The sequence below is a fragment of the Psammomys obesus genome, unplaced genomic scaffold (genome assembly GCF_907164565.1).
Source record: "Psammomys obesus unplaced genomic scaffold, mPsaObe1.curated_primary_1811, whole genome shotgun sequence".
Lineage (NCBI taxonomy): Eukaryota > Metazoa > Chordata > Mammalia > Rodentia > Muridae > Psammomys > Psammomys obesus.
In genome coordinates, this window is record NW_026585895.1 from 47,553,534 (window position 1) to 47,577,247 (window position 23,714).

Genomic DNA, 23,714 nt, shown 5'->3' on the forward strand with positions numbered 1-23,714 from the left:
CCTCAGAAGGTTGAGGTACAGGCTTGGTTCCCCTGGGGAGACCTACAGAGCTCCAGGCACATGCAGGTGGGATCAAGTTCACACTTGGAGTGGACTGGCTGGGCTGACTGGAGGCAACCTAAGAGGCCTGGCCTCCCTATTGCCATGGTTGAGCTGTTGAACTAGGTTTGTTTTCGTCTGACTTGGGGCCCCTATTCTGGAGCTCTTGTGCCCTTCACGGGGGTTCTGTAGAGGACCCTGTCCATCCTCTACCTGGTAGAGTTTTTCCTTGGTTCTCCACACCGTCTCTTCCGTAGTAACTAACATTTTCCTTCCCAGTTTGTCATGCTGTTTACGCCATCACTGCAAAGGGAATGGCAGGGTGGCCAGGTGAGGTCCTGTCATGAAGCTCAGGGTGCTGCAGCTTAGCAGTCCCAGGCCCCCCATTTCTGGGCTCTACTTGTCATCATCCAGATTTAGAACTCTCTTCACTTCAGAAGCGCTCTGTGTCTGTGTGCAGTCTCTGCCGTGGGCACTTTTTTCCTATAAATTTGCCATTTCTGGGAATTTCCTAAAATGGAATCACACTGTACATTCTTTCGCATCTGACTTCTTCCACTAGCATCATGTTTTTGAGGTTTGATCATGCTGTGGCTTGTGCTAGCATCTCATTTCTTTTCACAGCTGAGTAGTAGCATGCTGTGTGGCTAGGTCGCACTGCCTTGGCATTCACTGAATGATAGACGTCTGACTTGCTTCCAGCTCTTGCTGTTAGGAGTAATGCTGTGATAGGCATCCTCTGTGTATCCATGCGGATGTTTTCATCCTTGTAAGTAGATGCCTGGGAATCAGATCACTGGGTTGTTTCAACCAGCCAAGAAGCTGCCAAATTGTGTTCCGAAGAGGTTGTACCATTTGACTTCTCACCAGCAATGCTTGAAAGCTTTAACCCCGCCCCCACCCACCTTGGTATAGTCTGATTTGGTTTTGGTTTTTGTTGTTGTAATTCTGGCTGTCCTATTGGGTACGAAGTGGTGTCTTTGTGGTTTTGGTTTTTGTTTCCCTGGAGTTTTCCCCTCATTAGCGCTCTCTCTCTCTCTCTCTTTCTCTCTTTCTCTCTTTCTCTCTTTCTCTCTCTCTGTGTGTGTGTGTGTGTGTGTGTGTGTGTATGTATGTGTACATAGAGGCCCATAGAAATGGAGGTACACTTATAGGCCGTTGTGAGCCATGAATGGGTGCTGGAACATAGATTCGGCTCCTCTGGAAGAGCATTGTGTGTTACTAACCTCTGATCATCTTTCTAGTCATTTCCTAGTAGACTTTTTTCATCTACTACAGGTTTTATCATGCCCCAAGTCAAGTTTATCACTTTACCCCCAGACCACTTGCACCTCTGTCTCCTTTCCCTGACGATGGCTACCTCATCCTTCAGTACCTTGCCATAAGCAGTTGGGTCTAGTCTGGCTGCTCTCACTTGCCCTACAGGAGTTTCTGCAGGCTCTGTTCTTGCTGTCCCCAGCCCGTCTCCCCTTTGCCATCTCAGCTCGTGGCAGCCATCCTCTGGTAAGTGCAGACAGCTTCCATCTTGTGCCTAGATCTCCCTGCTCTCCTGCTGTGGCTTTCAGTGATCTGGGAGGGGACAGATGCTCTCTGTAGCACATGACATGAGCAGTCTAGGCAGACTAACTCAGTCTGACCTTCACGGGGGTCTTGGGTCATGCTGCTGCTAGATAGAATAAGCAAGTGCACCAGGGTGTGACCTCTATGGGTCTCAGTTTCCCTCCATAGAAAATAGGCAAGATTAAAAGGTCTCCCTTTGGATAGTGGGAGGGAGAGGATGAGTTGGAGGAGTGCAGCACATGGTTCCTGGTGAGGGCTTTGTGGCAGCATTGTGAGGGCACAGAATGGTGTCCAGTGTCTTTACCAGCCTTCATCTCTATTTGGAATACAAATTTTGGGGCCTGAAAGGGCCAGGCACATCCTGGGATAAATGCACAGGTGGGATCCAGCAACCTGCATGTGTCAGAATGGCCAGGCAGGGATGTGCAACCAGGGAGCCAAGAAGGCAGAGTTCATACAGCTGTCGGACACTGGTGTTTAATCTAGAAAATACTCCCCTCTGTGTGAGCTCAGTAATGGCACAGACACCATTTTTCATAGAGGGAAACAGGCACACAGGCGCTTAGGCCAGCTCACACCTTACTTTTCAGGTGTCCTGGGTGATACCAGCTCACACCTTACTTTTCAGGTGATCTGTTGGCGGCTGGCATGGTCCAGAGTGGATTTTTATGGGTACCTTTGCCTTGCAGGACCTCTCAGGCAGGTTATGTCACCAGCAGAGGTGGTACCGAAGCTCCCTGAGGCCTGGAGACTATGTACAAGAGGAATGGTCTGATGGCTAGCGTGTTGGTCACCTCTGCCACTCCACAGGTATGAAAGCTAAGGGAGGTAGCGGGAGGGAGGGGTCATAGGGTGGGGCCCTGGCCATGAATACAGGCCTTCTTAGGACCAGCCACTCCAGGCGAGAGGTATAGGAGCCAGTCAGCCCTGTGGATGGTGGTGTTTTCTGAAGTTGTTCTCTTCAAAGAAAAACAAATATCTGCCCAGTCCAGCCATGGCAAGTGCCACATTCCATTTTGGTGGCAAGAAGGGATCAGACCTTTCCCAGGAAAAACCGCTGTTGATTATAAATAAGCCATGTGTTCCAAAATGAGGTCAGCTAGAAGCCAGGCCAACTGGCCCCTGAGCTTATTTACCTTCCTTCTTAGGAAATGGCTGTAAGGACTGGTGGTCTGAGTGGTCTGGGCAGGGACTCTGCGTGGGGTCTGGGATTTGCTCTCCAAGCTCAATAATGGCATAGACACACAGAAGAAGGGGTGTCATCTGAGGCCGGTGCCACTGTGTCTGGGGTGTAGTACTGGCTTCTCAGACATGTGGTGAGGCAGGGTTGGGTCTGAGCTTCCCACAAGGGTTTTGAAATGACCTCAGATTAACTAACCAGAGAGTCTAAGGAAGCAGTTTCTTATCAGTTTTTTTTTTTTTAATTCCTTGGTTTGATTTCTAGTCTTGAAATTAAGCTTATGAATGCCTTTAAAGATTTAAACAAATTTTATGTTTAAATTATATGTGTATGTTCACATGACTGCAGTACACATGGAGGCCAGAAGAGAGCATCAGATCCCCATGGAGATGGATTAGGAGGTGATTAGGAGGCTCCTGGTGTGGGTGCTGGGAACTGAACTCTGGTCCTTTGTAAGAGCAGTCTGAACCATCTGTGCAGTGTGGTGGATGCCTTTTAAAATTATCTACAAGGCCAGAGTCCCTAGGAGGACAGAGAGTTTTGAGTCATACCCAACACTTACCTGTAAATATGTTTGGGCAACTTTTGATTTGACAAGTACCCTTACCTGAGGGTTTGGGCTGTTGCAGGGATACTTTAAGGTTTGACATCCCATGACAGACTCTGGTAAGGGGCCAGACTTCTGTTTGTGTCCCTCTAGAGTGAAACATCCTCCTTCTTTGGCCCGGGTGTATATGTGTGCATGTATACACAGATGTGTATAGTCACATGCTGCCCTATGCATGTTCAGGTCTCTGTGCATGGGACCCACCAATTGTGCATTAAAATTGTTCAGAAAAAAAAATCACTCCTGAACCAAAATATGCGCAGACTTTCTGGTCGTTATTCTCTACACAGCAGCAGTGACTTTGCACAGCATTTATTTTGTGTTAGGTATTACCATCCAGAGAGGTCTCAGAATATGTGGTGTGGGACAGCATGTGTAGGCAGTATATGTCTGGGGTTTGAGCACTTACAGATTTTGGTATTGTTCAGGGCCTCCATGTATGTGACTGTAAGTACCATCGTGTTTTTGGAATGAATACACACATGTAAATTGAAGTGGTCAGGAACCTCGGGCAGCTGAGTGACGCTTTCACTTCCATACAGCCACATCACAATATTTAGGGTGTATTTTTTTTGCATGCTCCCAGGCTTTCTGTCATTTCACAGCAACACCATCAGGTGTGCACCCTTCTGTCAGCTTTTGGATGAGGCACTCAAAGCGCAAAGGGAGAAGAAACCGGCCCCTATGTCAGGGCAGGTGGGTGTCTTAGCACACTACCCTGTCCGCCTGGCTGGGCTGTGTCGTAAAGTGGCTGAAGAGTGTGCATCTAGATCTTGGCCACTCCCAGGGGCACCAGGGCCAGTCCTTTCTTCTCAGCTTTGTTCAGATTGGATTATCCCAGGGGACAATGCTTTCCACAGAAAGAATTTTTAAAATGACACCTGTCACACTTTCCAGGCCCCTGAGCCTGTCTCAGGGAGGGAGGTCGTGGCAGTGGTGATTTTGGTTTGTTTAGTGTTGCTACTCTGGGATGTGTGATGTAATGTGCTTGGTGAGATACAGCAAAATGAAGTCAGTGCCTAAGGCCAGGCTGTAGCAGCTAATGGGAGGCTGACATTCTATCTGGGCCTGTGGACCTGTAGAGCCAGCACAGTCTCTTGTCTCCTGAGACCACGTTGATTTCAGTGTGGGCGACTCACCTACAGACATCCCAGGCCCAGGAACTGAGGTATGCTGCTTGCAGTTCTGCCCTACTTTCTGACCTCACACTGTTGTAACTATTAGCTTTCTTCAGTGACCTCCAAACACCCTAGTTTCCAGTAAGATTGCAACATTTTCCCAGATACAGCAATTTTAGAAAGTGAAATAAAGAAAGATTAACAAAAGCAGATTCCCTCACCCCTGCTCTAAGATGGTGGAATGAGTAGAAACCACAAACTCCTTTTCCATGAGTTGAGATAAATAAAACCATTTACAGACAGGCACAAATTTGGGTGGTGAGCCTGATGGAGTACCGAAGTGGAGCTTGATGGAATGCAGTCACATTAAAGAGAAGGTGTGTCCAACATTTTGACACCTTCTGAGGGTGGGCTTCATGAACTCCATCCAGTTTGGGGAGTTTCCCCCTCCTTCCCTGTCCTCAAATGCAGAACTCAGTGACCTTGCAAGAGGGACTTTGCTGGCTAACAAGCAATGCAGTCATCTTTCAGCTTACAAGCCAGCCTGATGTATATGTTAACCCCTGAGCCATTTCTGTTACAATATCCTGCTCTGACTTAAGCTACGAAGAAGGAAAAATGAACTGAGAGATGGCTCCAAAGTTAAGAGTGCTGGCTGATCTTGCAGAGGACCGAGTTTGGTTCCCAGTACTGTGTCAGATAGCTCACAGCTGCCTGGAGCTCCAGCTCCGGGGGATCAGATGCTGACCTCTTTTGGTACCTAGGCATACATGGCACATATACAGAAATGAAGTAAATCTCTAAGAATGAAAGGTAAAGTCAAACTGGGCGTGGTGGCACATGCCTGTAATCCTAGCACTCAAGGAGGTAGAGGCAGGTGGATCTCTGTGAGTTCAAGGTCAGCCTGGTTTACAGTGCAAGTCCACGACAGCCAAGGCTACACAGAGAAACCCTGTCTCAAAAAACCAATAAATAAATAAGTAGGAAAGAAAGTTAACAAAATGGATGAACTCCTCGGGTCCCTGAGTCTGGAGGCCTGTTCTGAGGGAGAATTAGGCTAGGTCACCTCTCCCTCTTTTGAGTGCTGGGCCCAGAACTGGGCGTTGAACATGCTAGGTGAGTGTCCTACACTGAGCTACACCCCAGCCCTGGGCTCTGATTCTCTCCTCACATTATACTGCTGTTCAGAAGCAGTAAGGGGTAGTGGGCCAACCCATTTTTGGCTTTCAGTGAGAAGACTGGGTTCACATTCTGGAATTCATTTTGGATTCATGGGTAACAAACTTTGGATAAGTAGCATCGACTCAGCTTGCTTACCTGTACAATGGGAATAATAGCATGCACAGGGAGAGAACCCCTGAGAACTAAGGTGGTGGGTGAAGTGTTTCGGAGCCTTCGCGTGGAGCAAAGTGACAGGTAGCAGACACTGTTCATCACGTAAGCCTGTCACGTATGGTTTCCATTCTGGGATGGTGGTTTGGGGTGGCAGCGGCCTCAGGTGGCATTTCTCTTTGCATTCTCCACAGGGCAGCAGCAGCTCAGACTCGCTGGAGGGCCAGAGCTGCGACTACGCCAGCAAGAGCTACGATGCTGTGGTCTTCGACGTTCTGAAAGTGACTCCTGAGGAGTTTGCTGTAAGTGACATGAACTGATGGGGACAGTGGCACTGTCACAGGATGTTGAAAGGAGTCACCACTGTGGGTTTCTGCCCAGGTTGGGAATATCACCTGTGTCCACAGTAGGAGAGCAAGTGATGGATAAAGGATGCTTTTGGTTTACCATTGGCCTCCTTGGGAGGTACACACTGTAAGAGAAGGAGCAGGGCTCAGCACACAGAGCATGCAACATGCAGCACACAGCACATAGCACACAGACATAGCTGGCAAGGATTTGGACCTGCTACTGACACATCTGACAAAGCCAATCATGTTTCTCTCTACACTTCTCAGCTGTGGACCCCATGCATGTGTGATTCAGCTTTTCTTTTTGCTTACTTCCACCTTCTCTATGTCTGTGTACCATATACTGTAGCCATAGGCTATAGCCTATGTTTGATTCTCCAGCCTGTGTTTGATTTCTGGTCTGACAAGGGATGATCCCTCAGTGGAGCAGAGCTGGCCTCTTCGTTCGCTATGCTGCTTCCCTCCCCTGGGGAATGTTGGCTTTGGGTGACTCCAAGCCTGATTCTGAGCAATGTTCCAGGGGTTGTGTTTCTCCCAGTGCTGTGGCTGTTCCTCACATGCTTACTTCTTGGTCCCCGTGGTGTGGAGGCTCCATACCAACTAGAGGACCATGCCAGTAACCAGTTCGTCTTTGCAGCTGTTGCATCCTGGGCTTCCATCTTCATTTTGTGTCAAGCCCTGCAGGCCTTCAGTGTGTCTGAGAGCTTTGTTTTGAAAACCTGATTCCAGGGCTGGAGGGATGGCTCAGTGGTTAAGAGGGTTAGAGTGTGTACTGCTTTTGCAGAGGATCTAAATTCTGTTCCCGTCCACATCAGGTGGCTAGCTCACAACTCTCTGTAACTCCAGTACCAGGGAATCCAACTCCCAGGCTTCCGTAGGAACACCTCCCTACCTTGCCCCGCACACATAATTTAAAATAACTCTTAAAAGAAACAACAAACAACCCTCATTCCAATGGCTCCTTGTTCCAGCTTTACTCCTGAGGCTTACAGTGCCTGACCCCATGTCTTCCCCTGCCTCTGCGGCTGTGTTCTGGCCACCTTTCCAAGCCACTCTCACAATAGCCTCCTGCCTTAGCCCTGCTGTGTCCTCAGCCTATGTTCACATCAGTCCTCAGTGAAGGCTTCCCCTGGACTAATGGGGCGTTCATCTCTCTCTCTCTCCTTCCTGCTTGTTTTTTTCAGAACAGCTGCTGCTACCTAATGTAACACTGTCTGACCTGACCTATCACTGGTGTCTCCTGCACTGGAGGATGAACTCTTTAGAGACAGGGACTGGCTTGTCTCTGACTTTTTGTGTCCGAATTGTCCTGACTGATAGTGGGTGCTTACTAAACTGAAAGAATTCATTCTTCATGGCAGTGAGATGAGGCATCTTGTCTGACCTTCTGTGGTGGTTTGAATAAGAATGACCCCCATAAGCTCATGTATTTCAGTGTTTGGTTCTGAGTTAGTGGACTGCTTAGGAAGGGTTAGGAGGTGTGGCCTTGTTGGAGGATGTGTGTTACTAGGATTGGCCTTGGAGGTTTCCAAAGCCATTGCCAGGCTGAGTCTCTCTCTGCCTGCTGCCTGAGGACCACGATGTAAGCTCTCAGCTTTTGCTCCAGTACCGTGCTTACCTGCCACCATGCTTCCCACCACGATAATCATGGACTAATCCTCTGAAACTGCAAGCAAGCCCCCTAATTAAATGCTTCCTTTTTTTATAAGTTGCCTTGGTCATGGGGTCTCCTCACAGCAATAGAACAGTAACTAAGACAGAAGCTGGCACCAGGACTGGGATTTTGCCATGATGTTGTGATATATCCACCAGAGAACACCACTTGGACACAGGTTCAAACCAATAGAAGGTCTTTATGAGCCAGACTGCAAATATACTGACTGTTGGGGACCTGAGTGCAGGTCTGAGTCTTTCTCAGGGTGAGCTTTTAAGCACAAAAAACCCACATCTTGGGTTGACATACTTCAGTTAACAAGATCAGTTAGCCAGAAGCAAAACCACAGAAGCCAAAAACGAAGGTTAGTACATTTAGAGATTTTTCCAGAACTATGGACTTTGATGGATTAGGTCTTTGTTCTAGTTTTTGCAGGCATTGCTGCCTACATGCTAGGTTCCAATCATGGTATCAGTTGTGCTAAGATCTGGGAGCCTACTAATGTCTGGGGCCCTGTAACAATGGCAGGTTTGACATGCTGTTTTTGGAGAAATACGGAAGACTTTGGGACTTTGGACTAGAAAAGTGGTTGAAGACTAGAAGCAAGGCTTAATGGGCCATCCTGTTAACAGCATGGAAGACAGTAGTGCTGAGATCAGTGTGGACTATGGAGGCCTGGCTTAAGAGGTTTCAGAGTGGAATAATAGCACCTAGGGTAGAGACCTTTCTTGTGATAGTTTGGCAAAGAATATGGCCACTTTTTGCCCTTGTCCAAAAAAATCTGCCGGGCACTAAATTGAAGACTTTTGGACTAATGTTGGCAGAGGAGATTTTAAGACAGCTTAGTGTATTGATTGTGTCATGTGTCATGTGGATCTACAGAGAAAAAGACCAAGTGAGACAAAAAAAAAAAAAAAGTATGGTTTGAGGAGAAAAAGAGTATCAGTGAATGTAATGTTGGAGCCACGTCCTGTGCTTAGGGAGACAGAAGTTTAAAGAAAGGCCTGAAGCTAATTAGAATGAAGGGATGGTACCTGAGGATAAGACCCCACCCAACTAATCTTGCAACTTGTAAAAGGGAAGTTTATGCTGCAAAGGAAACCATCAACTAGTCAAAGTTTATGCTAATGTAATTCAAGGAGGGGACCAGATTCCATCCCAGACAAGCAAAAGAATTTGGCAGCTTTGGCCTTATGGTTCTGGCTTTAGAGCCAAGAAAGATACAGGAAAGGGGCTGTGAAATCTTCCTCTGAGGTTAAGGGGGGGTCTCTGAGGCCAGGCATGTGTCAGGGTAGTCCCTGCATGGAGGCCTAAAGAGGCCATTACATGTGAAGCTGTGAAGGTGAAGCCTGGAGTTCATTGGAGACCCAAGATGTTGGAGATGCCAGAACCATAGAATACTTGCCAAGGACAGTGGCAGACAGGCTATGGAGCAAGAATGGGACATCAGATATGGAGATACAGAATTTGGAATTTGACATGCTGGTTTTCAGTCTTGTTATGGTCCAGTATTTCCTCACTGTCTTTCTTTCCTTTTGGAATGGTGATGCATATCATGTACCATTGTATATTGGAAATATGTGATCTGCTTTTTGATTTTACAGGGGATTATAGTCAAGAGATTGCCTTGAATTTCAGAAGAGATTTTGGTCTTTGAACTTTTAAACAGTGTTAAGACCATAAAAGACTATGGGGACTTTTGAAGTTGGACTAAATGCATTTTGCTTTGTGTGCGGCTACAAGCCTATGGAGGCCAGGGAGTTGGAATGTGGTGGTTTGAATGAGAATAGCCACTTCCCTGCAAAAACTGGGTCATATATTTGAAAGTTTTGTTCCAGTTTGTAAACTATTTGGGAAGGATTAGGAGGTGTGGCCTGTTGGAGGAGGTATGTCACTGGAGTTGGTCTCTGAGGTTTCAAAAGCTAGTGCCAGGCCCAGTTTCTCTGCCTGATGCTGCCTGAGAATCAGTGTGTAAGCTCATAGGTACTGTTCAAGCATTATGCCTTTCTGCCTGCTGCCATATTTCCTGCCATTATAGTCATAAACTAACCCTCTGAAACTGTAAGCAAGCCCCTGATTAAATGTTGGGTTTTTTTTTTCCTTACTTTTTTGTTTTGTTTTGTTTTTGAGAGTTTCTCTGTGAAATGTTTTTTGTTTGTTTGTTTTTGTTTTTAAATAAGTTGTCTTGGTCATGGTGTTTTTTATAGAACTAAAACTAAGACACTTTATTATAGAGAAACTAAAGCCCTAGAGGTCAATTTTCTTTTCTGAGTCATCTGGCAATGCTGGCTCCAAAGTTCTTGCCTTCTCATTGTCTACCTGATACTCCTATAATGTCCACTCCAGTGGATTCATCTTTCTGTGATGTTATCTGCTGTGTCAGTTTTGACATGACAGTGTTAAAGTAAATTTTATAAAACTGTTTTTCAGTTTCTCTGGCTATCACAAAACTAATTGAGACTCTATTATAAAATATTATTTTAACAAGCTTCACAGCACAAGAACTGAGCAGTTATTACTCTATTCTTAACCCTCTAAGCTAATTTGTCTTCTTCCCGGCATACATCCCAGAGATACTTGCACTTTGTAGCTTGTCTTGTTAAATCTCCTTCTCCTCATGTCACCTGGACCTCTCCCATGGCGCAGTACCCTTCTTCCTCCTCTAATTCCTCTTTCTGGCTGGCAGGAAGTTTAGCCCTATTTTCTCATCTGTTCAGTAATTGTAAGCTGTCTTATTATCATACCAGGGGACAATTGGGGAGCAGTGTTTACACAACACGGAGATAGGAGATTCTCAGAACAAGGATTGCAACCACATATGGGGCTACAGAATTTGTGTAATTCAGCATTTGAATTACCCAATAACCTTATACCTACACTACAGGTTCATATGATTTTCAGAGTTTCTTTTTCACCAAGGCCTTGCATATCAGATGAAATTATTTTTCCAGTCTACATTATTATTCTAGTCTACTGAAAACTTAACACCTGGAGAGGAAGCCCCCTTTTTACATGGACTGGGGCTAACTGACATTAGACCCACATTATCCAGCAGAGAAGAGAGATCACCTAGGCTACCTATGTCTTGTCTTTCTTTCTTTCTTTCTTTCTTTCTTTCTTTCTTTCTTTCTTTCTTTCTTTCTTTCTTTCTTTCTTTCTCTCTTCTTCTCTTCCTTTGTTCCTTCATTCCTTTGTTCCTTTCTTCTTCCCACCTTCCCTCCCTCCTCCTCCTCCTCCTCTTTTTGTTTAGGGTTGGTTAGAGGTTGGGAGTTAGGGGCTAGGGATTAAGGGTTAGTGGTTTAGGTGTTCCAGGTTGGTCACCTTCAACTCTCTAGTAACCATGTTAAAAAAAAGAGTTGAAATTTCTTTGATTAAAAGTGTGCATGAGAAATCTCAAAAACACTGACATGTCTTTGATTGCTACATGCTGCCAACACAAAAGTGAGCCACAAAGTTAGAAAAGGTGCTCTGAAGCTGGGCTGAGTGGTGCACACCTTTAATCTTCGCACTCAAGAGCAGGGTCAGGCAGATCTCTTTGAATTGGGAGCCAGCCTGGTCCACACAGTGAGTTTCAGGACAGCCAGAGCTACATAGTAAGACCCTGTCTAAAAGGAAGGAAGGAAGGAAGGAAGGAAGGAAGGAAGGAAGGAAGGAAGGAAGGAAGGAAGGAAGGAAGGAAGGAAGGAGAGGACAGGGAAAAGAAAAGGAAAGGTGCCCTGGTCCATGAAAGTGTCTTTGGCAGAGGAGGAGTGAGCAGGCGGGCCCCACAGGGTGTGTACGGTGGACATGACAGCCAGCTGCAGCATGCATTCTGAGAAGATGAAGTCATCAGAACACAAATGCTGTAGTGGAAGAGACTTCTCGTCAGAGTGTGTGAAGAGACACATATTGCTGTAAGACTGAGGAGAATGACAGTAATGTCTGGAGGAAAAAAAAATCCAACATTAGCAGGTTAGATGTGTAATATCCAGTTGTTTAAAGAATCATGATTTTTAAAATCAAACCCCCTTTTTAGAATTTTACTGCTATAGCCAATGCTATAATATATAGCCACACTTCTGTTTGTATCTCTGTTGCATTGTCACCTCAGTCTCTATAAAAGTCTTACATGGCTGTGCTTCTCCTGTATTTCTCAGGGCTGTGTCACTGATGCGATCATTCACTCCCTAGGAGATACTTTCTAAATCTAGGGCATAACCCAAGGCCAAGGAGAACTTGCTATCTAGCCGTGTGGTATGAGGATACCTAATAGCTTCATGTTCTATGTACCAGGCAGTGTTTCCCGGAAGTAATAATCTTGCTCTGAGTTTAATGTTAGGGAAGAGGGTCGTCTGTCTTGCTCCTAGGAGCACATGCTGAACATTTAGAGGGGAAGACAGAAATACCCATAATTTACTCACAAACGGCTTGCAACTCCCGTGGCTGTGGTCATGGCCTCCCATGGCTGTGGTTGTTACTCCTGTGACCATGGTCATGGCTCCCATGGCTCTGGTCATGGCTTCAGTGGCTGTAGTTGGGGCCTTTAGTAGCTGTGGTTGTGGCCTCCTGTGGCTCCTTATGGCTTGGGTTGTGGCTCCAGGAGCTCTAGTTGTGGCTTTTGTGCCTCTGGACACAATTCCCATGGCTCTGGCTCTGGCTACCGTTGCTCTCTGACTGTGGCCTCCCTTTGCTCTGTGAGCTCTTAACTCAGCAGTACCATTGGAGCTGACTGCTTAGCATTCTGTGAGTACTTGAGGCTGTTCATTGGCAGAGGGATCTAATGACAGGCTATCAGGTATCTTCTATTATACAATTCGATATTAGCCAACAGCTTTTGTTTGCTTATTGTGGTCTTAGAAAAGCCTTACATGAAGGCTGTGGCTAGGATGTGAGAATTTAGTATGGTACTGTTAGGAATATGTATCATCATAAAAAAAAAAACACATTTTTCTTTTTGGCTAGTCAGTTAGCTTCCCTTACCCATGTAATACGACCTTTTTCTTGGTGTGGGAGATTTACAGTGCTGTCACGTTCATCTCTGCAGAGGTGTCATGTAGTGTGTGATGACTGGCCATTTCTCTTCAAAGCCTGGCTCAGTGTTGAGTAACCCTGGCTCTTGGGGGTAAGGAAGAGTATCGCAAGTGTGGCCAGGTGACTCTAAGGTCTGACTAGTGCTCTCTGTTGAGGCCCTTCACAGGTGAATTGCTATGTGGAAACAAGTGAGGAATGGGACCTGGCCTCGCCTTGCAGGCCCCTCGAGCCCCTTACCTCCCCCGCTTGCCCCTGGAATAACCCTAGGAAAGGATTGCTCACCAGCAGCCTTTGAACAAGTTTGGCATGGTAGTAAAGTATTGTGACACTGGTGATCTAGTGAGTTTTACTTGGGTACTTGTCTTGCTAGGTAGAGGCTTGTCCTGCACATTTCATCCTTTTTTGTCAGAGCTGAGAGGTGGAAATGGAGTAGGTTTTTGTGTGTTAGGAATAGACAATCGCCACCTGGGACCAGCACTGTTGGCATTTTTTTTTCTCTTTGTATGCTATGTGCACTTGGTATACATGGAAAAGGAGGCCAGAGGTCAATGCTAGGTGTCTTTCCCTATTGCTCTCCATCTTATGTTTTGAGATAGGGTCTCTCACTGGCCTGGGGCTCACATACTAGGCTAGACTGCTGGCCAGGTTGCTCCAGGGACCCTCCTGTCTCTGCCTCCCAGCACTGCCATGCCCAGAACTGTATGAGCATTCTGAGGACCCAGGCTCAGGTCCTGGTGCTTAAACAGCAATCATTTTACCAACGACTGATGTGCATTGAGGAGAACATCTTGAGTACAGTTTTCGACTGACAGCCTGAGCTGGGATCAGGATGTGAAACAGACCATTGAAAGAAACATGGCTGATATGTCATCATTGCTTGGAAGTTCTGTAGTAAACCCATAAGCATATGGTGGGTGGAAAAGACACCTTGTCTTCCCATCAGCCTGACTTGGGTTTCCTAATGTCACTGCACACGCTCTGCTGGTTCCCAGTGGACAGAACCACAAGGGATATTTCCAAGGTTCCCCCAGCTGTTGGCTCAAATCTCCTGTTTTCAAAAGGTCTTTCTGCTCCCTGTGTGGTACAGTTGAGCCAGGTGTGGTAGCACATGGCTAACAGCCCCGGTGTGTGTATAGAGCTGAAAAGGTAGCAGTTGCCTGTACTGCCCAGGATGGAGCTCTGTGGGTCTGCAGCACTCAGTAGCCACTCCACCCAGATGACGAGGACTGGGGCAAAGGGATGCAGGTGTCAACATCCTTTGCTACCATGGGGAAGGCACAAGAACTGGGATCCCATAAGGCGCCTCATGTTCTTGGTGCCAAGCTTCCATTAGTGGCAACATTTCCCTCTGGGCCCTGGGAGGGACAGGATGCGAACTAAATCTCTGCTCATTGCCCTCCCGTTCGACTCTGAGGATGCTATGCTTTGGTCTTTTCAGCAACCCAGTAGCTTCAGACCACCTTTAAATTGTGCCAGGAGCTAGCCGTAGTTCTGTGCCTGTGTCCTGGCTCTGGCCACAGGTAACACACTGTAATGTGTTGCCATTTTTTTCCAGTGTTTTCTTGGTACAAGGTTTTTTGGTAGTTCAGTGTAACAGCCTCTGTTTCCTTCTCTCTAGAGCAATTTTTGCATGTGAATGTTCAGCCAAGACAATGGGCCTTATGTCCAGGCTCCTGGGCTTTACGTTCATGTGCTAGTAGATGAGCCTGTCTCTGTAGCTGTATTAGTTGCATTTTTCATTACCCCCTCAGCATGTACATGTATGCACTGTTTTTTATTTGTCACATCAGACATTCTGTATCTCTTAACTTTGAATTTCTATGATGTGGACTGCAAGGTCTGAATGTGTCCCATTGGGTGAGTTCTGTAGACCAAGTGCCAAAAAGGCCCATGTGTCTTCTTTCTGGCCTGTCTCAGAGGCATGAGGTAACTGACACCTGGCTCCTGTGTGGCAAAGTGGTTAAGTCACAAGGTCATCTTGGCCCTGGTCCCCAGATGAGCTTCTGCTTTTGGTTCCATCAGTGACATCAGAGCCTGTCTGCTGCTAGGGGAGGACCCTGTTCTTTTCTTTTCAGTCTGTGCAGGAGGGCTGTAGAGATGGTGTAGCCATGCCACAATGCCCACAAGTTCCCAGAACTGCCTCTTAGCTTCTGCTCTGATCTCACTGAGGGCTGCTGGACTGATAAACACTTCAGGGCCTTAGTTGGGTCTGGACGCATCTCAAGTAGCTCTCTACCATGTAATTTTGGGGAGGTAAAGATTTCAGAAAAGAAGTCAAATTTCCATGTGCTACCATTGTGTGTCTATCACACAAATTTTAAAATATTGTATCTGCAACTTTTTAAATAGAAAAGTAATTCATACTTGAAACAAAAACCCAAGTAGCAAACATTTCCAAACTAAAATGGCAGGGCATGTGTGTTAGTGTAGCTGTTACAGAAAAAAATGAATGTTCCTCAAAAAAAAAAAAAATCACAGAAGAGCCAGGCGTGGTAGTGCATGCATTTAATCCTAGCATTCAGGAAGCAGAGGCAGATGGATCTCTGTGAATTTAAGGCCAGCCTAGTCTACAGAGTGAGTCCAGGACAGCCAGGGCTACACAGAGAAACCCTGTCTTGAAAAACAAAACGCAACAAATAAACAAAAAATATCAAAGAACTGCTCTACAGAGAGCAGGTCAGCAGCTCAGCACTGGAAATATCTCCAAAGCAAGCGAGGTCTATAATTCTTATTGTAGCCCCATACACAGTATCCAAGATATGGAAACAAACACGTGGTTAAACCTCTGCATGGATAAAATGGGACACACACAGACAGGGGGTTATTATTCAACCATAAAAAAGAATGAAATCAATTGAGACAACACAGGTGGAGCCAGGGAGTACTCTGTTAAATGAAGCAAGCCAGGCTTAGAAAGATGTGCACCACATGGTCTCCTCATATGTTGCATGTAAAAAGGTCAGTCTTGTGGAAGCGTAGGAGGAGGAAGGAGGGGAGGGGTGGGAAGGGACTGATCGGCGGAGATAGAAGTTCCAGCCTTTGTTAGTGCAGAGAGCTTGGAGGAGCTTGAATGTTCTATCACGAAGAGATGATAACTACCCAAGAAGTCAGATATATCTAACCTGATTTAAATGTTACACTTCATACACAAGTGTTCAACCATCACATGGTACCTTGTAGTATGTAAGATTTCTGTGTTTCCAGTGTCAGTTTAAAAGCCTCTAACCCTGTATCCCTGTTCTCTTGTAGAGTCAGATCACATTGATGGACATCCCTGTGTTCAAAGCCATCCAGCCAGAGGTCTGTACCATCATGTAATCCGATTGGGGCTAGGGCTGGGGAGGGATGGTCCTCTGAAGCCCCACAGATATTTGTGTGGCCTGTTTTTGAGCTGGGGGTTTGGGTTCTGCTGAGAACGCCCCATCTGGTCCAGTCTGGCAGGGTGGACTGGCTGCTGCCCCAGTCTGCTGTGCAGCCTCCTTGCCCCAGGCTGAGTGCTCACTGGAGAAAGGCACGTGAGGGCTGTTTGGGACGGAGCTTTCTCTGTGCTGATCTCATATCCTGGTGGTTGCCCTGCTTCTGTTTTTGAAACTAGTTGCCACAGCAAACCCTCACATGTTTATATTAAAAGCATATGTGCATTTTTAGAAGTGATAAAGGGGAAGAGCCAATTTAGGTCTTTAGAAATGAAATTTTCTGGTTATATCCTGTAGTGGGTAAGGAGGTTTTTAGTTATTTTATCCAGTTTCTTTTCTTTGCCAGCACGTAACAAAAATCCATTTCAGAAAGCTGAAGGGAGGCAAGAACTTTCCCACAGGGTTCCCACAGAGGGAAAGCTCCTGGGTGTGGGTGTCCCTGTATTAGCTTCTACTTCCCTCTCCCTCCCTCTCCTATCTGCATGTTGTGGCCCAACGTGACTTCCCTAAAGGACCTACATTTACAGCTTCCCAGACTGACAACACAACTCTCTGTCTAGCCCAGTTTACTTATGTGGCCAGTGCTCAGTACCTGTGGCCAAGGGGCTGTGTCAAGATGAGCAGACCCTGCTCATAGGCCTGGCTTTGGGGTGAGCTACAGGCAGGGAGACAGCTCAGTGGGGCCTGCTGCGACAGGGGTGTGATTGGAGCACACCTACCTTTACAGTGGCTGCCTATCTCAATGGAGCCAGAGTGTCTAGACCAACCGCAAGCCCAGCCCTCCAACACAGGACAAATCCTTACTGCTGGCTGCCTGTGAAGTAACAGTGGCTTGTGTTAGTGTGGGCTTTATGCCCTGGGGGCTTAGCTGTGCATGCTTTTTTTAATGGTGATCCCATCTTTTTTTGTGGAACAGTTCTTTGTTCCTAATTAACAATTCTCTGCCTGTGGGAGCTTTACTGGCTGGAGTTATATGACAGTTGCCTTCATTCTCAGCTGAGTCTAGATCTCTCTGTTTTGCTTTCATTCTTATTTTTTTTTTTTTTTTTTTGGACACGTGGTAATTCGGTCTTAACATATCTCAGGCTACCCTTGAGCTTTCTGTGTAGCCAAGGATGACCTTGAACTCATGATCACCCTGCTTCTTCCTCCTGAGTGCTGGGATTTCAGGTGTGTGCTACCATGCCTGGCAGCTGGACGCTAGCTCTGATTATGTTCTCAAAGCTTTGATCTGGAGCCCTTTGGTTGGCTGGGGCTTTGTTCCTTCTTCAACCTGAAGGTCAAGGGTGGTGCCTCAGTATTTCAGGTAGCCCTCACTGTGCAGGTGTGACTGTGGGAGGCAAAGCAGGGTAGCAGGGTGTCTATCACTCCAGAGACTCAGCAAGGGCCAGGTGAAACTCAGCAAGGACCAGGGTGCAGCACTATGGAGGGAGCCTTGCCAGGTGACATCTGAAAGTTGTGCCCAGACATTAAAGTGCATGAGTTTTTTTCTTTAAACTTTTATTTTGGAGGTGTAAGTCTAAGAATCACCAGGGCAGCTGTGAAAGCATGGAGTTTTCAGACTACCATCCCTGGACCTGATGACTCTGCATCTCTTGGTTGGGCCTGGAACCCAGTTGGTACTATTCCACAAAAACTGACCAGGTGCCTGACAGAGAGTCAAGAGCCAGGGCCAATTGCTGTGAATAATCGGGAGCAACCCCAGGTTTGAACCACTAGGGCCTATGACAAGTTACCTGAAAATGGAGCCCATTTCTCATTTCTCATTGTCAAACTGGGTTAGAAGGACCCAGGAGCTGCCCCAGCTTCTTTCCTGCTATTGTTATTGTTAGCAGACTAAAAACTGGAACTTTTCCTCTTGGAAAAGTTTTCCTGCCATGTTGTGGTAGGACCACCCCAGAGCGGGAAGGGCATGAATAAGGCAGTTTTATGATGTAAAACTGGAAGCAGAGCTAGTGAGTAAAGGTGGATAAGCTCTGAGTGAGCTGGGCTGCCAGCAGGTGAGCAGCCCTGTGGATCAGGCCTTTCAGGCCTGGCTATGTGTAGAATGAAAAGGAATAAGCAAAGCCCAGATGCCTGGGCTTCCCTGCTGGAGGCTCTGACTGCATGGCTTGGAGTAAGATCTCCAGTGTGCTCAGAGTAAGTGGTCTGGAGTTACAGGTGAGATTCCAAGCAGCACATTCTAAAACCAATGGCAGCAGCTTTATGAAATCCCAAGGCTGTTCAAGGTGTACTCTCGCTGACTGAGGTTACTCACAGTTCAGCTCCACACAGATAATCAAATAATTGGGGCCATGGACCATGTAGCCAGGACTCTACTCAGGCCCATCTGTGTGCCTACTACTGCAGAGCACATGGCTTCTGCCTTTGCTGGTGTGGATGAAGATATGGTTTCAGGGCGCCCATGTCCAGGAAGAAGCTGTTGAGCCTTCTCCAGATCCATACCACCTTCCCCAGTGGGGTGACAGTGCTGCCTCTGTGTGAGGTGGTGCCTGGGCCTCTGGACTTTCCCTGGGACAGTCATCAGCTGTTTCTCCTTGTTGGCCATTATGCCAGTGGGCCCAGATCTCTGCTTTCTCCACGCCCTCCTCCCAACATTAGGGAGGTATTATCATGCTGTTTGCTGACACTGTACTTATTAGTGTGGAGTTGGGAAACATGGGTTAATAAAAGAAGGCTTAACAGGCCCATGGTTCCTGAAGAGACTCAGACATTTTTGAATGGCATCCAGGGGTACTTCTGGAAGAATATTCCAGGTAATGGGATTTACACACACACAGGTGTGTCATGGAGACATTGATGGAAGTGGGAAGTAGGAGAGGCCTGAAGCCCCGTGAAGGACCCAGCCATGTGTGTCCAAGAGTTTCTGGTGCTGCTGGTAGTTGGCAGTGGTGAGTGGTGCACAGAGCCCCGCCATCAGACCCTGCCTCTGGGTGAGTGTGGGTTTAGAGACAGGTAGCTTGGGTGGCGATTGCATTGGCTGTGTCAGCTGTCTTCTGAGACACCTGCTGTCACTTGCTTCCTTTTGTGCACTAAAGAAAGGGAGTGCTGCAGTGTACCTTGTCAGTTCTCTGTTGCTATGTGACAAGCTACCAGACAGGGATCCAGGAATGGCCTGGCTGGGTAGTCATGGTTCAGGAGCTTACAGGGGGCTGAAGGTGCAGCCAGGTCTGGAGACTTGCCTCCACCTTGGCTCCCACGTGACATCTGGTAAGCTAGTCCTAGCTGTTGTCATGTAGAACCTTCCATAAGGCTACTCAGAGGTCCTCGTGGCATGAGAGTGTTCTTGTGCTGTGGTAACTTTTTCTAGAAGTGACTTAGAGAAGCAAGGTAGAAGCCATAATGACTGTGACCTGGCCCTGGAGCCCAGGCCTGCTCTTCCCACAGTATTCTGCTAGACTCACAGATCATCACAGATCATCCCTATTCAGTGAGGCAGGTACACAAGAGCTGAGCACTGGAAAGCGGGAATCCCTAGGACAGTTTGTTGCTGCCTGTCACAGATAGTCTATGTGATTCTAAGACTTATAGTCATTGGGGCTTTGGTAAGTACTTCACCTTTTTGAGTTCATGTTTCCTCATTCATAGAATGGTATCCATAAAAAGTCATTTAAACATGGGAAATGTATGGAGAATACATGGCACAGAAGCTGGGGCTTTGGAAGACTTACCTATCAAAGCTTTAGGATCTGTGGTATATGCTGGGCATTGGACTTAGCAATCAAAGACCACCTGTAAGATGTCATTTAGCTTTCAGCTTCCCATGAGACAAGTGCACTCACAGACGGTGATGTGACTGCAGGAGCCACTTGTTTCAGTGAAAAAGTGACGTGAGTCATGTCTACATCCTTGTAGCTGGCATCACTGTTTGGTGATGATGGTGATGATAGTGCTGACAGCACTGATGGGTTCTGTGTGTGTTCTGCTTGTTTTCAGTAAGCAGTCGCTTGTGATGAACTTGTGGGTGCTTATGCCTCCTGGGTGTTTCAGTCAGTTTTGCCCACATTCCTTTCCTGCAAAAGCGGTCCTGTCCTTGGCTGACAGGAGCTGTCAATGTTGGCCCTGAAACTTTTGAACAGGAATCTGCTGATTTAAGAGCTTCATTCATGCTTTTTGGCTTAACAAGGTGCATAGAGTTGAGTCAGCTTTGATGTTGAGGCCTGGGCCAGACCTTCTCAGGGCTGTGGGTCTTTTTTGTTGGGACAGTGTTTAGATGCAAAACTGCATGGAAGATGGTAGTGCTGGCATGTCACTGCTTTTAGGCCTTTTTGGTGGCTGGAGCCTGGGCAGAACTCTTTTCTAAGCTTCGACTAAGAGAAAAGCCAGCTAGTGTAGCTGTTACTCCCTTGGCATCTGTGCCAGGCCTGTGTGTGTGCCATGTGGACATTTCTCTGCCTCACTGACTTGGGGTTGGCCCTGTGACTGGGCTTTGCTGGTGGGAATGAGCACAAACAACTGTGTGGATGCTGAGTTGAGGTGGCAAGAGGTTTGGTAAGCTTCCGCTAGGCCTTTTGAAACTTCCACTCTCCATGATGTGCTGGTAGCCATGGCTCATGTAGCCTCAGTTCCCAGTGAGGACACTACAGATGACCGTAGTGAACCAAAGCTGGGTTTCACTTTAACCAGCCAGGCCCAAAGTCCCTCTGCCCAAATTAGTTAAGCCACATCCCTCTGCAGACCCCAGAAAATGAATGGCATTGGTGGTATGATTACCTAAGGGCTGAACATCTTTCTTAACATGGCATTGTCATGTGTTAGTGTCTGACTCAGTCTACCCAATTCTGACCTACCCTTGTTGTTCAATTATCTTGATTTTCTTGTATTGTATTTTACAAGGACAGTTTTAGTTTCTAACAATATTAGTTACTTCTTCTACATTGTTCTATCACATGATCTCATGAACTCACACGTGCTTATACGCACATACAGGGTAGGTGGGTGTCTTTAAAGTAACAGTGCCATTGTCATCATTAACCAGCAGACTAGGTTCGAGTTTCCCACTTCGTGGTTCTGTTTGCAGTATTTTCTTTCTTTGGCCTTCTCTTCCCTCCTTTATCTCACACATCTCAATGTGCCTTTCTTCTTGGCTTTGCCTCCAAGATCTTCAGAAGAAGGTGGTCACAGGCTGGTTCTGGAGGTCTGTACTCCGAGAGGTTTTGGTGTAATCCCAGTGCCCGGAGCAGCTGCTGCTCAGAGGATCTGTACTGACCGAGTGGAGAAGGGGTGACTAGTGAGGGGAAACATCATGGCACTGTGTTCGCTGCTGGGTCAGGAGCAGTACCAAGGGCAGCGGGAGCAGCGAGCTCAGGGAGTACCATCTCCTGGGTGCTCAGTGGCTGCTTTTCCCAAAGCAGAGGCTCTGCCTGGTGAGCTCAGCCTTTGGAGATTGGAGTGTAAATGGTTCCCACTACTGGGGCTGGAACTGAACATTATGACTTGTGCTCTTTTCTGTGAGGACAACCACAAGGGCCTCACCCCAGGATTCAGAGGAAGCCTTGCACATGCTCGATTATGAATTGGCAGAGTGCAAGGAAAGTGGAGGTCACAAGCATGGGACCATGATTGTGCTGGTCCCTGGTAACTTCTAACAAGGGACTAGTTTTATCAAGAGTTGGCAAGTTAGTGTAAATTTGTGGCATAACTGCTTATAGCTACAGTGCTGTTGCACCTGGATGAACTGGGTAGCAGGGGTTGATTGGATTCCTCCTGCCAGGGCTCAGGCAATGTTGCACCATGAAAGGGTGTGTCTGAGGGGTCCTGGTGGCTGCAGCCTGCTTAACCTGGCATGTTTTAGCATAGCGTTTTGTGCCCACAGTATTCCCTACCAAGTCTGTAATATACCCACATACCAGTCCATAGAACTGAGGCTCTCACAGTTCCTCAGAGGCGCCAAGCCCCAGCATGACAGATCTCTGTTCTCAGACTGAGCCAGAAATGGACATGGCCTGGGCTCTGCTCAGCCCATGGCCCTATCAGAGTTGAGCTGCTGCCTACTAACCCCATGCAGCACCTGTCTGGACTAGGGTGGGTGTGGCTGCTTTATCCCGGCCAAGACCCTGGACCATACTTACTCTCCCTATGTTTGTTTGTTTCAGTTTCCTTGTGCATAGTTGGGGATGTCTTTTTTTTTTTTTAATTTTTATTTTTTTAACCTACAGTAGGTATAAAGGCACTTGGTCAGTACCAGTAGCTTGTGGTCATGGTTTGCTGCTGCTCAGTCTGAGCTGCCTCTGTGTATTGTGGATGGGAAATCTTCACTGCAGGGTTATTCAGCAAAGCCTGTGTCTGGGCAGCACCGCAGAGGACGCAGCACTCGAGTCAAAGAGCGGCTGTGCATCCATCCATCCCTGAGCCCTTTGGACTGGTGTCCAGATGCAGCCAGCCCAAGGTCTAGGAGCAGCTTGCACCACCAGGACCCTTGAACATGGAGTGGGGCTTCAGTCTACCTTGGAGTGGGAAAGGGATTTTATCTTCTTGGTGAGGTAGGGATGAAAGGAGATTTTGTATTGGTTCTCACTGCTGTGACCACCTGACAAAAGCAACTCAAGAATGGGAGGGTCTATTTTGGTCCATGGTTTGCTGGTACAGCCAGGGCATGGCAGCATGGAGTGTGAGGCAACTGGGCTTATGGCATCACAGTCAGTAAAAGCATGATAACCACAGTCAGTAAAAGCATGATAAGTAGTCACGCTCAGCTCACTTTCTCAGTGTTGGATCTCAGCTGATGGTCTGGTGCTGTCTACATTTAGGAAACAACTTGAATAACAACTCTAGAAATGTCCTGAGACTTGCCCAGTGCTTTGTCATCTGGGTAACTCTAGATCCTGTCAAGTGGACGGTACTAATTGTCATGATCTGAAAAGAGAGTTTCACTCAGAATTAAAAGGCAGATGGTATGTGCTGCTCTGCCTGGTGTTCTGCGGCTTTCTTTCCATGCTCTGCTCCTCCAGGACATCATTACCAGGATTCTGGCTAGGGACAAGAGCTTCCCAGAAGCCTGTGTTGTTCTGTCACCAGCTATAGCTGGGTCAGATGCAAGGGGCTGAGTGTCTAGCAAGCTAGGCATGGTTAAACTGGCACCAAATTCACCTTTACTCACTCATACATCAGTCTACTATGCCAAGGTCAGAGAGACAAGGATGACAGGAACTTTGCTATAGTACAGCATGAGGCAGACATGCAAATAAAAGCAGACAAGAAGTAGCCAGGCCACAGGGCACTGGAGGGTTGGGGAAAGGAGGCAATGAGTATGTGTGTGTGGCATAGTATGTGTGAGTATGCCAACCACAAGAGGGATGGCAGCCTAGACCACTGCAGAAGCAGAATGTCACAGCTCTCATGGTATCTGAGGGCTGCAGAAGTTGGTCATAACAGAGAGTGTGCTCAAATCTTTCCTGCAAGATCAGGTCTACAGCTCAAGGGATAGGGACCGATAGTGAGGTCCACAG

At 47.2% G+C, this 23,714-nt stretch overlaps 1 protein-coding gene across 8 annotated transcripts in view; it reads left to right on the forward strand.

The window, feature by feature from the left end:
* Ralgps1 (Ral GEF with PH domain and SH3 binding motif 1) overlaps positions 1-23,714 on the forward strand; it is a 235,391-nt gene that overhangs the window by 29,335 nt on the left and 182,342 nt on the right. For all 8 annotated transcript variants that reach the window (XR_008719384.1, XM_055600981.1, XM_055600980.1 and 5 more), the window contains exons 2-4: positions 2,289-2,409; positions 6,031-6,138; positions 16,100-16,150. Coding sequence is in view for 7 of the 8 variants with exons in the window: in XM_055600981.1 (XP_055456956.1) it covers positions 2,353-2,409; positions 6,031-6,138; positions 16,100-16,150 (216 nt within the window). In the remaining variant the exon portion in view is untranslated. The remainder of the gene's footprint in view (positions 1-2,288; positions 2,410-6,030; positions 6,139-16,099; positions 16,151-23,714) is intronic.